The sequence below is a fragment of the Gallinula chloropus genome (genome assembly GCF_964237585.1).
Source record: "Gallinula chloropus genome assembly, chromosome: 3".
Lineage (NCBI taxonomy): Eukaryota > Metazoa > Chordata > Aves > Gruiformes > Rallidae > Gallinula > Gallinula chloropus.
In genome coordinates, this window is record NC_140087.1 from 97708932 (window position 1) to 97726324 (window position 17393).

Sequence of the window (17393 nt, forward strand, 5' to 3'; positions counted from 1 at the left end):
CGTTTTCACATCCCATTTTCCCCTCCTGATCCTGGACTACTCACCTGTCCTTGGACTGATCTTTATCAGGCTCTGCCCATCAAATAAACAGATCCTTCATGTGCGAGGAGTGCCCTGAAGAACCCATTAAAATCTGAACCTCCTGTAATTTCATCAACTCACGCCCACAATCTGTGCAGGCAGAAAGTATGTGAGAAGGGAAAACAAGGGGAGGAGGAAGAGAATGTGCAAGTGTAACATACACTCATGGGAGCAGAACCAGCCGCCTGCACACTAAAAGCCAAGCAATTTGAAAAATATTATTCAAATTGACAGGTCCCAAATAAGTGTTGGTGCGTTGTTTCAGACTGCCAGAAAGTAACCAGTGGTATTTGTATGTGAAAGAGAGATGTTACCATGAAGATACATGGAAAAAAACATTTACCTATGGAAGTCAGGCATGTTATCTTAAAAAATAAACCCATCTTCTGGGTCTCTTACATCAAGTTATATTTCCACAAGTAGGCTGTGGGTCCTCTGTGTAGAGTCCTTGCTTACCATTACTGAGCTCCAGCAAATACGACACAAACATGTTTGGTTTCCCTGCTGAACAATTTAGATTTTTATGATTTTTTTTTTTAATCTTTGAAAAATAAGGCAAATATAAAGTAAAAATCTGACTTCTGTTTCCATGGCTCTTCCTATTACTATTCTTCAACAAAGCATTAAATCTACTCCATTTCCTCTTCCTTCTGTTCTCATCTCAAAGAATATCTCAGGAAATGTCTGTATTTTCCTCATTAGGTGGTATCATTGACCTCAGCAGCCATTAGTCATCTAAATATGCTGAAAAATATTTGGAAATTAGGTATCTTCCTACCTAGCTGAGTAACTCAGAAATGACTTACATATTTCATTCTGCTCTTCTCCCCAAAAGCAGTGCAATGGAGGGACGAGGGGAGGAGGGAAGAAGGTACCTGCTCATAAGGTTCATCTCTTGCCAAGTAATCTGAGAAAATGCATTTATTTTTAATGATTCCCAGCTCAGAACCAAACCTGGAGCCAGCAAGAATATATTCCAAATCCATAGGCTGTGGACAATCAACAGAAGGGTGGTAGAGGAACATCTCCTGGGAACTTTGTGTCTCCTGCATGAGTGGGAAGGGCTGGAGAGAAGGAGAGTGATGGGCACCCCAAATGGGTTTCATTCCATCTCAAGAAGTGTTTCCTCCGGAACGGAATCAAATCACTCTTGCCTCACAAAACCCAGTGCTCCCAGAACACCCACCAGGGACAGCTTGGAAAACAGCTGGGGCAGATGGAGAAATGGTTCCTAATCATGGAATCATAGAATCATTTTAGTTGGAAAAGACCTTTGAGACAATTGATTTCAACCGTTAACTTAGCACTGCCAAGACCATCACTAAACCACGTCCCTAAGCATCACATCTACATGTCTCCCCTCCAGGGAGAGTGACTCAACCACTTCCCTGGGCAGAAGGGACAGTTCATACCCAGTCGCTAAATCAGGATCAAGAGAGCTCTCTCCCCTTAGCAGGTTACCTCACAAAAAAAACCCAGATAATGTGGGAGAACAGCATTCTGGTGCAAATACTGGAGAGGTGCAAGGACCTTGTGCAGGAGGTGTCAGGCTGGAGAGGAACGAAGCCTTATGGTCAGGTTCTTCAAACTTCTTTGTGGGTTTCATCTCATTCACAAGCCCAAATCCAGCACAACGCATTCCAATGATGCAAACAACAAGCAGACCCTACACACAGAACCTCAGAAGTAGCCATGAAGCTGCTGCAGGAGTCACAGGGCTCCTGAATTTATGTTGGGGATATTCAGCCCACTTCAAAGTGTCACGTTCATAAGTGTTTCTGTTGACCTCACTTCAGGAGTTAAAGCCTCACATTTTATTCCTCTCATATGGTAGGTCTGAATCGTGGCATTTGGGTAACAAAACAACAAAAACAAGTACCTCTAAGATTGCCTGATTAAATGATGGCCTTAAAGTGGTAAATTCTCATAATGCTTTAAGTACTTAAAAGCATTTGCCTGTCACTAACACTCCAGAAAGTAAAAGCACTGACGTCATTGCAGGGACATTACTCTGTCTTCCAAAACAGATGGCAAATAAACTAGTACTTTTATCTGTTGTGAGTTTGTTGGTTTTTTTTTTTTTTTAAATTAAACATTAAGAAGCATTCATTTTTGACAGGGTGTTTTAAGAAACAGGAACAGATAGAATTTGAAGTCTTCCCTTTCTCTACATAGAAATAGACATAAAATCAAAACAAAAATCAAAACTGCATTTAAAAACTGCAAAGATAATGGTTTTACCCACTCCAGTCCTCTATGAGTGCCATCTGTACAAGACTCTGTACCACAGGACTACCAAAGACAAAGGTCCTACATGCACTCAATACACGTTGTTACTTCTACCTTGCATTACTGCAAAGACAAACACTGATACTGTACTTACCACTGGTTAGTAGAGCTAAGATATCCACCATCTAGTCTTCATACTATCCCCCCCGGATAACTAGCTGGACAAGTCCTGAAAGGGACATCACTACTTCAAAGCTTCTGAGGGCTCAGAATAGCTCATTTCTTTGTAAACAAGCCAGCATCTACAGCTTCTATGCTTGGAATGATATAATCATAGAATCCCTTGGGTTGGAAAAGACCTTCAAGATCATCAAGTCCAACCACAGGATAGCCCTTCCTACTCCACTTCTAGACCATGTCCTGAAGCACATCTACATGCCTTTAAAATACCTTAGGGATGGTGACACCACTGCTTCCCTGGGCAGCCTGTTCCAATACTTGACTACCCTTTCAGTAAAGAAGTCCTTCCTGATGTCTAACCTAAATCTCTAATGGTGCAATTTGAAACCATTTCCTCTCGTACTATTGCTTGCTACCTGACAGAAGAGACTGACCCCCACCCCTCTACACCCACCTTCTAGGTAGTTATAGACAGCGATAAGCTCTCCCCTCAGCCTCCTTTCCTTCTCTGAAAAACCCAGTTCTCTCAGCCACTCCTCACAGGACAGGTGCTCCAGGCCCTTCACCAGCTTCAATGCCCTTTTCTGAAATTAATCATGCTGGGTTTTTTCCTCCCCCAATGTGTAGCTTCACTGCCATACTGCAAATAGGTTCTTTTCTACTTCTGTATGACAGGCTAGGAAAACCAGAAAATATGCCTTCTCAGCAAAACTGTTTAATAATACTTAAGAGTCGTAACAAAACAAAAAAAAACCAACTTATCTGTAAAAGCCAACAAATATCTGAGTTAAGTGAGAATTACTCCAATATAAGGTAGTACCTGAAATAAGACAGTATAGGCACATAATTGACATAATTGCAAATTACAGAATCTATTCTGAAAATGAAATATGCTTTCCCAGCCCAGACTACAAAGGCACTACATGAACAAGAGTCTTCAGTAAGAAACAACACGCACAGGAAAAAGAAGGGAAAAGTCATTTCTACACTAAGCTGGCTTTTTTTTTTTCCTTTCCCCTGCACATGAAGTGCATTTTCCTCCCTACATGGACAATTTTTTCTGCATCTGATTCCCTTTTCATTTCCACCTAACTGGACACGGGACAAAAATTCATCACGACTCTTTGAACTGAGGACCATCACACACTTAGTATGTTCAACAGGGTTGAAATATAAACTCATTTTAATTGCAAGGCATCTTAAAAGGATTTCTCAGGCAAAAGACACCTGGCAAGTCATTAGCAGATACTTTATCACTACATGTGAAGGCTACTGTAACAGGGTATTCAATAAATGAACTCAGACGAGAAAAAGCAAGGAGCATTTTAGTATATGACAAAAAAAACCCCTGGAGTGATTATTATAGCAGAGAAGCTGATGGTCCATAACAGAAGCATTACCATAATCAACTGAAATGCAACAGAGGATATTAAAATATATAAAAAAGTCCTTCTGTCTCTTGATGGATTAAGAAGCTTTCACCATTACTGTTGACTACTCGATTTCGTTACAGACGTTAGCACATACGTACATCTCTCAAGCCTCAGCAGCAAGGTTGAATGCTTTTCTTGCCACTGCTGGATAACCAGCTCAAATCCTACTTAAATATCTAGGATTCTTCTAATGCTGCACACTGACAAATGCTCTACATTTACACGATGCCCCAGATGCTCTGGCACACAGATTGTGCAGCACTGCTAATAATGAAGCCATAAACCCAGCCTAAGCCCTGTGACGTGTGACAATAGAAATACACTAGCAGCAAAAAAAAGTCGTGCCAGCAGAAGTGAATGAAAATGAAGCATGGTAGTTGTGTGTATAAGAGGACATATTTCTCCCACACTCCATTAAAAATAACTCTTCAGGCTTTTATCATAGTTCACACAAGAATTTGCTGACAATCTAGCAAGTCATGTACAAGTGACTTAATAGCCAAGTTTGACACTAGGGAATTCTGTACTGCCTGAATGAGAACAGTACTTCTAAAAGTCCTTTCGTTTGCTTATAATATTTTTTTTAAAAGATTTTTACAACAGCAACATCTCTTGTTTCCCCCCTCCCTCACTTTCCTTCTTCAAATGGCTGGGAGGCTCGGGGAGAACGCAACCTTCATTTTAAATTTATAAAACCTTTTTCCGTGCCCATTTTTACAGCATTGCATATCAAATTTCAAGAACTGACAGTATCATTCTGGCAACACAAAGACTAGACAGCCAGCATCTTTTACACATTCTGCATCACTGAATGTAATTTCCAATACCAAATCAATATCAAAACAGCAATGGCCGGGAAGGTTCTAGGCTGTAGCAGGGCTACCAGACCAGAGCTACTCAAGCAGTGGACTCCAACTCATGTAAAAAGTATTTCACTCAGGTGAAGTCTCAGATGCTCCACATTCCTGAGGGAGAGTTCAAGAACAGCCTTTCAAGGCAGCAGCTACTGGTGCCTGTTTTATATTCCAGCTGTAAAGGTCACACAGAGCACTGTACTTCAGCAGGGCTGGAGAGCTGGTACACGCCACACGCCCCAGCAAAAGTCAAGTGAATAGTCCTGATCTAGACAGTCACAGCAGAAGGCCCACCACCAGGTATGTACAACACAGGTGAGACACCCTAACCACTTAGTTATTAGTAATATGTTAATGTATTAAGCAGCTTAACAGTTTATACACAATGTATACCCGGGGTTGCCTGTTCCAGAATCAAAGACTGTCAATTCATGCAGCACTATCCTTCAGGAGTGACCTAACCAGAGGCAAACCAGATCCCACCCATCCAGTCAATACACAGAGGTTATTCTGCTCCCTGCCTTTCTCACACATATATCTAACATACAGTACCTACTACAGTACATCTCACATACACAGAATATCCAGCAAAGCATTAAGCACTGCAGTGCTCAAGGGATCAAGGAAAGTAGAGGCTCTCTTCCCACTTCCACACAGGTTTCTTCATGCCACCCACTGAGGAGTGGTGTCTGAGACATCTGCCCTTGGGAAAGCTCTCCCACCCGGCTCTCCACCATGGGAGGAGGAAAGAGCCCATACAGCCAAATACCTGGCAAGAAGGAGTTTGAGATGCAAATATTTGTTTGTCCTTACAAAGGGCTCTTCAGCTGCCAAGCCCAGCTGAGTAGGCTGTTGTCTCACAGCGGTCACCACACCTCACTACCCTCCTCAAAGCAACCCAAGTGCAACTCCCAGAGGTTCTGTACCCCTGGGGGATAAAGGGATGGACGAAGGTCACTCAGCCTGTCCTTCCATTTCCACATGAAAATCATGACATACCCAGTGATCTGACAGGCTGGTTTTTCCCTAGAAGCCGGAAGGTTTTGCTACTATCCCTGAGGGCTGCAGTAACCCTCTTTAGGTAAATGTTACAATGTCTGTGGCACAATGTGACAGGAATCACACGGTCCTTACAAAGTATATTGAGATTAAGTGGCTCCTGTACAGGTTGTAACATTTTCCTCTTCAAGCCAGGAGGCTGAGGATATACAAAATACCACAGATACAGCTCTTTTAAGACCTGTCTTCACAACTTTTAAGAAAAATTCACAGACAGGTTCATCTTAGGGTTTCTCAACTAAATCCCTTTCTGTATAATTGACAAGAAACTGAAGCACCTCCTCATCGCTGCTTCTGGACACATCCCTTTTTCAACCAAGGAGAGGAGCAGAGGAAAAAATCCTCATAAAACTGCATTTCACAGACATGTAGGTATTAGGTAAGTTAAAAAGCGGTGACAGGGCAGGGAGGGAAGGTCAAAGATCAGACTGCAAGGAAACAATACTTCCAGGTGAATTGTGTGCAGGAGTCCAAGTTGTGCAAGGAATTTGGTCATATACCTTTTACTGATGAAGAGTTAAACAAGGCTAGGAGACATTTTCATAACAATTTCCATCTTGGATCCTGAGCCTAGCAGGAATTACATACTTTTAGTCTGTGAAGCAAGGAAAAAATTAATCCTAGTATTCTACCTATTAAGCTGTGAATGATAGAAAGTGTATGAAATGTTTTAATAGTAAAGTTACAGATTTATTGGTTTAATTCTTCAGTAACTGTGTATCATGGTATCTAACCTTCTTATTAAAAGAGAAACCAAAACCCAAGCAACTCTGTGGATAAAAGAAATAACACCACCTGCTTGCAGATTGCCATTTTATGATCTCTAATCTAGATTATTCAGAAAATGAAGTATTTATTTTATGTCACTCCCATATGGACTGTCTGATGTTTATCTGTTTAGCTGATACCACAGCAGGCCAAAGGTTTCTGCCTCCAACTTGCCCTGCTGCTTTAAAAAAAAAAAAACCCTCACCCAAAGTCAATAAAAAACAACCCCCAAAAAACCCAAAGCAAACAAACAAAAAAAAACCCCTCAAAATCCATAGTCTTCTCTTGAATTTGGATGTAGTCAAAGGTACTCAGTGACTATTTTGCCTCAGTCTTTACCAGCCAGGTCTCTAGTCACACTTCCCAGGACAGAGAAGGCAAAAGCAGGAACTGGAAGAATGAAGAAGCACCCACTGTGGAAGATGATCAGTTTCAAGACCACCTACAGAACCTGAAGGTGCACAAGTCCATAGGACCTGGTGACTTAAATCCACCAGTCCTGAGGGAACTCGTGGATGAAGCAGCTAAGCCACTATCTTTAATACTTGCAAAGTTGTGCCAGTCTGTTGAAGTTCCCACTGACTGGAAATAGGGAAACATAAACCCTGTTTTTAAAAAGGGAGAAAGGCCTGGGGAACTACAGGATGGCCAGAAACAGAGCTGAGACTGAAAAGATTATGGATCAGATCCTCCTGGGAGCTATCCTCAGGCACATGGAAAATAAGGAGGTGACTGGTAATAGCCAACGTTTTCATTAAAGGCAAAACATGGCCAACAAGTGTGGTAGCCTCCACAATGGGGTTACACAGTGGATAAGGGGAGAATAACTGACATCATCTACCTGGACTCACATAAAGAATCTGACACGGTCTCACACGAGACAAAATCGTAGAATGGCATGGATTGGAAGGGACCCACCCAAGGATCACAGAGCTCCAACCCCCCTGCCACAGGCAGGGACACCAACCTGCAGGCCTGGATCTACACAAGGTTGCCCAGGGCCCCATCCAACCTGGCTTTGAACCACTTCCAGGGAGGGAGCATCCACCACCTCTCTGGGCAGCCTGTTCCAGCACCTCACCACTCTCTCCGTAAAAAACTTCCCCATCTTTGACTCTAAATTGGAAAGACACAGATTTGGGGGATGGACTACTCAGTGAATAAAGAATTGGCTCGTTAGTTGCAGTTAAATATTTGCAGTCAACAGCTTGATGTCCAAGTGGAGACCAGTGACAAGTGGCATTCCTCAGGGGTGGGTATTGGGACTGGCAGTGTTTAACAGCTTTGTCAGTAACATAGACAGCGGAATTGAGTGCACCCTCAGCAACTTTACTGACACCACCAAGCTGTGTGGTGTCATCAACATGCTGGAGAGATGGGATGCCATCCAGAGGGACCTTGAAACGTGGGCCCATGTGAACTTCATGAAGTTCAATAAGGCCAAGTGCAAGATCCTGCACGTGGGTTGGGGCAATCCCAAGTACAAGTATGGGTTGGGTGGAAAATGGATTGAGAGCAGCGCTGAGGAGGACTTGGGGGTCTTGGTAGATGAGAAGCTCAACATGACCCAATGTGCATCTGCAGCCCCGAAAGCCAACCATATCCTAGGCTGCATCAACACCAGCATGACAAGCAGGTCAAGAGAGGTGATTCTCTACTCCAATCTCATGAGATACCACCTGGAGTACTGCATCCATCTCCGGGGCTCCCAGTAGAAAAAAGACATGGAGTTGTTGGAGCGAGTGCAGAGAGGGGGCCACAAAGATGATCAGAAGACTGTACCAGTGAACACAAGCTGAGGAAGTTGGCCTTGTTGAGCCTGGAGAAGAGAAGACACCAGGGAGACCTTACAACAGCCTTCCAGTACCTGAAGGGGACCTATAGAAAAGCTGGAGAGGAACTGTTTATAAGGGCATGTAGTGATAGGACAGGGGGTGATGGGTTTAAACTACAAGAGGGTAGACTTAGATTACATATTCAGAAGAAATGGCTTACTGTGAGGGCAGTGAGGCCCTGGCACAGGTTGCCAGAGAAGCCTCCTTCCTGTGGGGGCTTCAAGGCCAGGTTGGATGGGGCTTTGGGCAACCCGGTCTAGTGGAAGATGGATCTTTAAGGTGCCTTCCAACCCAAACCTTTCTATGATTCTATGCACATGCAAGTGCATTAGTAAAGTTTCCTTAGAAAAAACAGTTAAATCTGGCAGAATGCACGATGATGGAAAAATCTACTCTACTGTAATCCATTTAAAAATAACACTTTCTAAACTTCTCTAATTAGATTATTCTATCATGAGGTTTCACTTATCTTCTCTTTCCCAATCATACTTGCTGCTTCTTCCTTCCTCTCCCTGATGAGCCTGGCACTATGAAGTCCAATTGTTTCTCCCTTACTTTACTACTTGTGCTGTATGTAAAGCTCAACGCCTCCTCTGACAGCTTATGAACATCAAATTATTTTCAGTGACACAGATTCACTAATTCCAACTTTACCATTGCTTCTGCAGCGCTCCAGAATCTGAAATCCATTTGCAGTACAGGTTACTTGCCTAGCACTCTGCTTTGTACACCGATCCTTAAACTCCATGCGTAAGACATGAAGATGGTAATGCTTTTTAAGCACAGGTTTTAAACTAACCTCAAGGGAGTGAGATAATACAAAGAAAATATGTGTCACTAGAAATCAGATGCATCAAGAAAGAAGCAAACAAAAAAATCAAACCATCCAACACAGCTGCCAGCAAACAACCACCTGCAACTGAAAAAATCTGTTATCTTCAAGTCTGCAACAGGGAAGCTTTGCTTTCATTAGCACATGAAAAAAAAATACACCAAAAAAACCCCAACCACAGAACAAAAAACAGCCACTGTTCTGCACTGTTCTGACACTGGTTAAAGCTTAAGATCACCTGCAATAGTGCTCCACCACCATACCAAGCCACAACAGTTTTTATTGGGACCTTCCACAGGCTTCAATTACTCCCAACTAGGGCTGCAGTGATTGCATTCACAGGATGCTTTCTTGAACCAGATAAGACACGTCCATTGAGGAGCAAAAACAATTTTTGCTTGTCCATAAGTGCTCACCTGGACACAAATCAGTTCAGAAGGTAAATAAGCAACAGCCAACAACTGCATATGTATAAAAAAAAAAAAAAAAGAAAGCATTTGCCAACCACACCATCTCTCAGCACTGCTTGATGGCTGCTTTTTTTTCTTTTTTTCCTCGTCCACCAAGCAAGAAAATGTCGATTTAGGTTTATTTCTCAGAAAGCTGAGTTTTGCTATTTACCACCACACTTGTGCCAGCACATTCATGTCAGGGCAGCTAGTGGCAGGAGGATTTCACAGAGGAGGTCTCTGCTCGGATGCTGCAGACAGCCACATCCAAGCTGAGAGCACAGGACAAAAGGCAGCAGCTGTTCGATGCAAGAGCAGCGTGTGTGGGGCTGCAGGACAGGATCAGAAGAATTAAGAGTGCTGCTGCCCGATTAGCTGATGTCCTCACTGTGAAATGGCTGGGTCACCAGCTAAGGCTGAACTGAAACAAGTGTTCAAGCTTTTCCTTTGTCAGTATTTCTATTTAGAAACACCAGTTATCCTGCTTTCCATGGGAGAGGGGAAAAGGGGGACGCCCAATTTCTGAGTAGAAGGGAGGCAATCTCACAGTACAGATAACAGGTATGTCTTTGAAAGCAGATAGCTGAATTACAAAGGGAAAGCTGAAGCCCCTGAGAGCAAAGCAAAGATTACACACCGCTCTTCAGTGGCACGGACTAATACTCTGCATGAGCTGCTGTGTGCTCACCCAGCCTTCTAAGGAAGCTTTAAATTACTTGTTGAATAAAACGTATCTATCACACAATACACGATGAATGTGGTGTCCTGAGGATGACTAAGAGCTGTAAAGAGACTTTTCATTAAGTTGTAACGCAGCTGAAAAGAACAATTTAGGGCTACAATGATGATGAGGGGACTGGAGCACCTCTCCTACATAGAAATGCTGAGAGAGCTGTGTCTGATTAGCTTGAAGAAGACCGAGAGGGGACGTCATGAATGCTCATGAATATCTAAAAGATGGGCATCTAGAACCAGGGCCAGACTCTTCTCAGTGGTGCCCAGTGACAGGAAAAGGGGCAATGGTCACAAACTGGAACATGAAGTTCCCTCTCAACATGAGAAAGACTTCTCCACTCTGAGGGTGACGGAGCACTGGGACAGGCTGCACAGAGAAGTTGTGGAGTCTCCTTCTCTGGGGACATTCAAAACTTGCTTGCACGTGATCCTGTGCAACCTGCTCTAGATGATCCTGCTTTAGCAGGGACCTTGGACTAGATGGTCTTCAGAGGTACTCTCCAACCCCTACCAGTGTGGGATTCTGTGGATAAATGCTTCAAATAAAAAGCAGTAATATAAAAAAGCAGTCATATCAAATGCAAATGAAAGTAAAACAGTTCAACACTGTTGCCGATTTCTCAAAGGACTTTGATAACTGAGGTCAAAACAAAAGTTTCTAAATCTGCAACTCCAATCCACTTTGGAAGCAAGGAAAAGGTAAAAATAAGGCTCACTGAGTATTTGGGACACTGGCCTACAGCTGCCAAGCATTGACCTTCAAGATTTTGGACACTGCTCAGACTGTCAGCCTTGCATAGCAGCAGCTTTTTCCTTACATTACAGTGCTGTGACTACTGATATACTCTTGAGGAACCATCTCTACTGTGAGAGTAATCCTGAAGCGCCAGAGATTTCACAAAAGATAAATATAATTATTTTTACATAAATTATAACCTATTTGCCATAATACGGCAACTGTGTTGAGAGAGAATTTAGGAATAAGAAAATCTTGATGCCATAAGACTTGTGTCCTGAACAACTGCACTATTAACTCAGCCATAAGCTCAGTTTAACCAAAACCTACAGAAATGGGTAGTAATTAGTGTAACATGTAGCCAGAATCCATCTCTACGGTAGGTACAGAGCTGTACACACTGAATAAGCAGTATTATACTTATTGGATATCAAAGTGAAGAACCACATTGATATTTTGATAACAAGCATCATGCAGAGTCAAACACGGCTTAACGAGATCTGCCCACACACAGATTTCCTCAGGAGATACCACAGCAAACCCATCGCTCCTCAGTACACAGAGTAACGGATCTCAGCTCCGCTGGGAGCAGAGTCAGCAACAGAACCAGCATAACCTGTCCACAAAGATTACAAAAATCCACTGAATTCTCCAACTGTACACACACTTGTATCTTTTCTACTGTTTTGAGACTTGGGGCTTGGATGCAAGACTACACCATAAGGTCACAGAGCACTTGCAGGGAGGAACAGCTAATGTGAATCCCCTCACCTGCTGCCAGCTAAAGAGCCACTAGAGACAGTGCAAACCTAACAGTACGTAACAACTACATTGATACTAGTGGCTTGCACTACCAAGCCCTTGGTAGGCATGTTGAACAGCAACAGAGAAGCCTGCCAGGCTTTTATCACAGAGAGACAGCAATGTGCAGGCAGACCCAGAAGCACAGGAGGTTCGTCTCCTACATAAGCAAGGGGGTTAGTCTTCACCCAAGAAGGGTTGGACAGCGGGATGGTTCAAATGGCACTTCTGCAGTTGGGAAGGATACAAAAGCCACCCCAGCACCTCATACTCAGCAGCCATTGTCCAGTATTAAAGCTCACAGTGATTTTCCTCTTACCCTAAAAGAGCTGAATGAAACAAGCTGCTGATAATCTGTCAAAGGCTGGAAAAGGTATAGAACATTAAAAAAAAAAGAAAAAAGATCTCCAGGCTTCCACACTGTACGTGAAGAGAAAGCACGTGTGTGGTAGCCATTTCTTTCAAATAAAAGTAACTACAGTTTTAAAGAGCATCCAGATCCTGACAAAACCTATCAGTGGTACCTGGAGGATTTAACACTTGTCAAAGGCAAACAAAAAGCCCTCTGCTTGGAGAGGACAGATACTAAAAAGGAATGCACCACATCTGCAAGAACACAGCGTACATATGTAGCAGACATAATCCCAACTATCATCACGCATTAAATTAACTACAGAAACTTTATGCATTACCCCTCCCGTCTGGAAGAAGCTACAGAACAAGAAAAGCCATTAACATTTTAATGAATCTGGGATGGCAGGGCCCTAAACCCTAAGAATCCAGCCTCCAGGGGTTGTGCAGAAGGAAAGGGGGTGGGAGGCACTGGTGGAAGCCTCTGCGGGATGAGCAGCATGGGTAGCAGCCTACCACAGTTCCCAGGGATTTCAAACCAGTCACAGGCACCTTGGGAGAAAGCGAAAATGAAGGAAGTGCCAGCTCAGGCGTAAGGAAAATACTGCAGAAACTCGAGCCTGTCTCCCTTCCTTTGGAGACTGCGTTATTTCTGAATTGCAGGGTCCTGAGAGACTTGTTCCAGAGAGTGCCCAAGTGCTGTGGGACAACAAGCAGCACACAGGCACTTCCAACAGTTTCTACATCCACAGCAGAATCTATTCTTTACCACGTACAGCAAAGACTTGCACTGAAACTCAATGCAAAGCACAGGAGCCCTACCCAGACTTCATGGACATCAGGCAAGGATGCTTCAGGGACCCAGTGTCCTTGCAGAATTTGCCAGGGATGTGAGAATCCAGGAAAAGATTTACCAGAGCTTGGGGAGTCTGAGGGAACCAGTGGTAGTTTCAGAAACAAAGGAGTTGAGTATCTATCTCAGAAAGTGCTACAGAGAATACTCAGTCTCAGACACACTTTGCCAGCAACCTAAAAGCTCAGTGATCCACTGTTGAAATCCTACGAGCCTGTTTTCTTTAGCCTCAGAAAAAGTACATCAGCTTTTTGAACAACCTAAGACCGAGGGGCAGAGATAAACTGCATTGCCAAATAACCTTCAAAGTGTTCGCCATCACTATGCTGGGCTGTTCTTCTTAGCACAGCTTCCCTGCCTTCTTATATTCCCACCCTCGATTCATCCATTCAACCTCTGCTCAAGTAACAGCCTCAGCCAGACTAGAAAAGCACCGTGGGGATGATGCTTCCTAGGAAATCTGCATGAACACATGACCTTGCAGAGGAATAAGAAATAGCATCAACATGCAAATAATCCAGGAAAAGTTTGAGATTATATGGCTCCTAGCCTTCCCCAAATCTTTCTTCTGCACCTCCAAGGTTCTCACCCTCCCCAGACTTCTCTCACGTACACTCAAGATCACAGGAGCATCAAGTTTACATCTGTTGAAGATCTTCTAGTTTTACTTGGATGAATTTTGTAATTCTAGATTTGCTTATTAACCAAAAACTGCTTAAAGAATTATGTATGTTACTTTTAACACACACCAGCATGCCTTAGGCATTTTAAAACACTTGGGAATTTACGAAAGCCACGCTGAAGAATTTCCATATTCACCTTTCCAGACCACCTATGAACTAGGGATACTCAGGCAGCAAGTAACACAGCATTGCACAGGCATCCATCCATAGTTCCCTCTGAAGAGCTGGAGGGATCCTGACAGGGAATGGGCATCAATTCCACCTCCAGATACACCACCTCACCTGGTCACTGCAGCTTGGAAGTGCCCCTAAATCCAGCTATACTACACACCCACCACATCACAGAGCTTCAAAGATTGTACACTGACCAGAGGATCAGAAAGTATAATGCAGGAAGACATGTTACCATTCTATTATGAGGGAAATGGAAGTATTTTCTGCATTCAAAACCCTTTCCTCCTCCTCCTGTGATGAGAGGTTAAAGTATAAAGGGCTATTCCTGTACACACAACATTAAATTAATTTATATTTGCGTTTTTAAGCTCTTGAGGGAACAGAATGGTCAGAACTGAAAGCAATTAGTGCACCGAACCAGACAGCTAAAACAACAAAAACCACAGAACAATGATCTCTTATTTCCACAGTTCAGATGTCACCATCACACTTTCCTATTCATGCAGCATACTGTGTTTTGAAAAGCTGGACTGTTTTTCTCTGCCTGAAAGGAATACAAAGAGTTCCTATTTTTTCCCAACTACTTTGGTAGTCAGAAAAACAAAACGTGGAGTGCGAACAGGAGAAGCCTTTGGCAGGGTGAGGATCTGACATATTGGAAGGTGGGTTCAAAATGAAATGAAAGAAACGAAAATACTGAAAATCTCCAGACCCTTATGTGAGAATTCCCCCTGCAGCATCCCAGATGGTGTGTTTTGCCTTTTAATTCAAAGAGCTGTGAGACAATCACAACATGGAACAGCAGAAAGTCACATCAGTCATCTTCTGCCGTGTCCCGCACAGTCCCCCCCATCACCTCCTGGTGCAGTAACTGTGACGTGATTAATTTAAGCAGAGGGAGGGAGGATCAGTCACCTTCTGCAATGAACCACAGAGAAGAGAAAGCAATGCAATAAAATGGGCCATTAACGCTGAACCTTGGATATAGGAAAGCAACTGCTCCCTGCCACCTGTGTTGGTCCAACTCGTCACTTGAGAAAACACTTCCCTGTGCAGTAACTTCTAATGACACGTGCATCTACCCAACCATAAATGTTCACCCATCTGTTCTCGTTACAGTTGAGCTCTCAAGCCAACTTCCAAGTCAGGCTGACAAGAGTTCACATGGCTCTGATCCACCAGCTCTTTTGCAGCTAGTTATTCATTTGCAAAGGGAATTACTAAGCCAAGAGTGTTTCCTTTTGCAGAAGGTCTGTCACAGACAGCACCCAACTCAGCCAAACTCACTAGCCAAAATACTGCATCAATTAGTGCTCATGTATTTCTAAAATGTTGTAACTAGAGTATTTCTTCTGTCTCTCAGATGTGGGTTTGTTGGTTGGATTTTTTTATTCCTCAGTTTTCTTCTCTTAGAAGGTCGTGCATAAAACTATATGGTTCACAGACATTTTTCAGCAACTGCCTGGAGACTCATCACGCTTCATCAGTTATATTACCTGATAAAGATGGCAATAAAAGCACTGAACAAATAAAGGCAAGATGCACATTTCTGATAGCTCCAGGAAGGTAAAGTGGCCACTGAATACTCTTCGGTGGCAAAGGGTCAATGTGAAGTTAAACCATAAGGAAAAAAAAAGAGACTCCCTGTTGCACTTCTTCTCGTGAATATTCACTTACATCCCTCACTTATTTACAAGGTTATGCAACCCTGCTCTCTTCCACCCCATCCATCACACCTCACAGAGCATTCTGTGCATACCCACTGCATACAAAAGAGGCAAAAATAGCTGAGAGTTGCTCTAATTCAGAAACACAGATTTGCTGTTTCTAGATCACTGGGTCATAAGGCTGCTTAAAGGTGACCCACCAGCCCCTGAACTTCTTGCAGAACTGGTAAGTTCACCACCACACACACACACACACACACACAAGTTTTCACCCCATCACAGCGCAGGCCAAATGAATTATAAACCTGTGCCATTTCTAACAGCACATTTTAAAAGACAGTTTCTCCCAGCATCCTTTTCTGAATTTATCTCTTTAGGTGACAGACTGATGATTCTTCCAGAAGTACAGCTAGAAATACCAGCACTCTGCCACTTGCTAATCATGGAGAAGGAGAAGAAAAGAACTGGACTTCTAACCTGTAGGCAGCCTTTTTTTTTTTTCTTTTTTTCAATAGAAAGGAACTTTTCTTCTTTCAACCACTTTCCCCCCCCCTTATTAAATGCTAGGTATTTCAGAGAGCATCAGGAAAGAAATCAATGTTGTGAAATACACATATAACAATAGGATGTAAAGAATTCTATAGATGGAGAAAATAATGCAGACCCTCAAAAAGACATAACTACAGGCAAGCATTATTACTGTATTTCCACCATTGTCTCTCCTCTGCTCTGTCCCTCCTCCCTATCTAGAACTACAGACAAATCCACAAATTACACACAAAAGCGTTCTGCAGGACACAGATAGCAACTTCAGAGACAGAAAAACCTCCTAACCCAATTTTATAGACCATGTCATAGGACAGTACAGAATCAAACAAATTAACACTGGACCTTACCATTTCGAGACAAATCAAGTTCCACCAGATGCAAGAAATTAGATATTTCTGAAGGGATCCGCTGGATTTCGTTATCACTGAGTCCAAGTTTCCGTAACTTCACAAGTTGGAAGAAAGGCTGAAAGAAAGAAAAGAATTCCATGTCAGGAAATACATAACTCACATCCAGGCATGACAAATTATAAGCAAAAACTGGAAGCCACTTTCAAAAATCTGAGCTAATGAAAGTTGTTGCTTAAAATTAGTTATGCAGACCTCTTCCAGACCTGCATTAGAATGAACATTTTGGTTGAATTTTTACGTGCAACCAGACCATAATCTGTGTTTTACCTAAAATGAAAAAGTATTTTTTAAAAAAATTTAAAGTCTGTAAAGCTCACTACTAAAGATCACAGCAGGCAGACACTAGTAAAATCCAGACTGCTTGCTTCAAAATCATTAATGGGGTGAGGTTATCCAGCAGGGTAATTAAAAGCATCCTAATTACACACCAAGTCTCATTAAGAAGTTAATGCAGAGGGACACTTCTAAAGCACTATACAGAAAACCCACAGAGAGGGGCTGCCGAAGCCTTCTTCACTGGAGCGCCATCACCAACTAGATTACAGAGCCTTCCCTTGGGAAGGCCTTTCCCCTCCCTTCCCATCTTGTACATCCTCCATTCCATGGCCCAGTTTCAGGAGGACTAATGAAAGATGGGCAGGATACATATGATTCCAGGTCTTCCCAGCTTGAAGAGAAACCTAACTCAACCCTGTCTCTGCAGTAAGGACCCAG

General features: G+C 42.9%; 1 protein-coding gene across 1 annotated transcript in view; it reads right to left on the reverse strand.

Moving 5' to 3' along the window:
* LRRC1 (leucine rich repeat containing 1) overlaps window positions 1–17393 on the reverse strand; it is a gene marked incomplete at both ends in the record, with an annotated part of 72393 nt that overhangs the window by 38816 nt on the left and 16184 nt on the right. The window contains one exon of the mRNA XM_084262441.1: window positions 16617–16734. Within this exon, the coding sequence (XP_084118567.1) occupies window positions 16617–16734 (118 nt within the window). The remainder of the gene's footprint in view (window positions 1–16616; window positions 16735–17393) is intronic.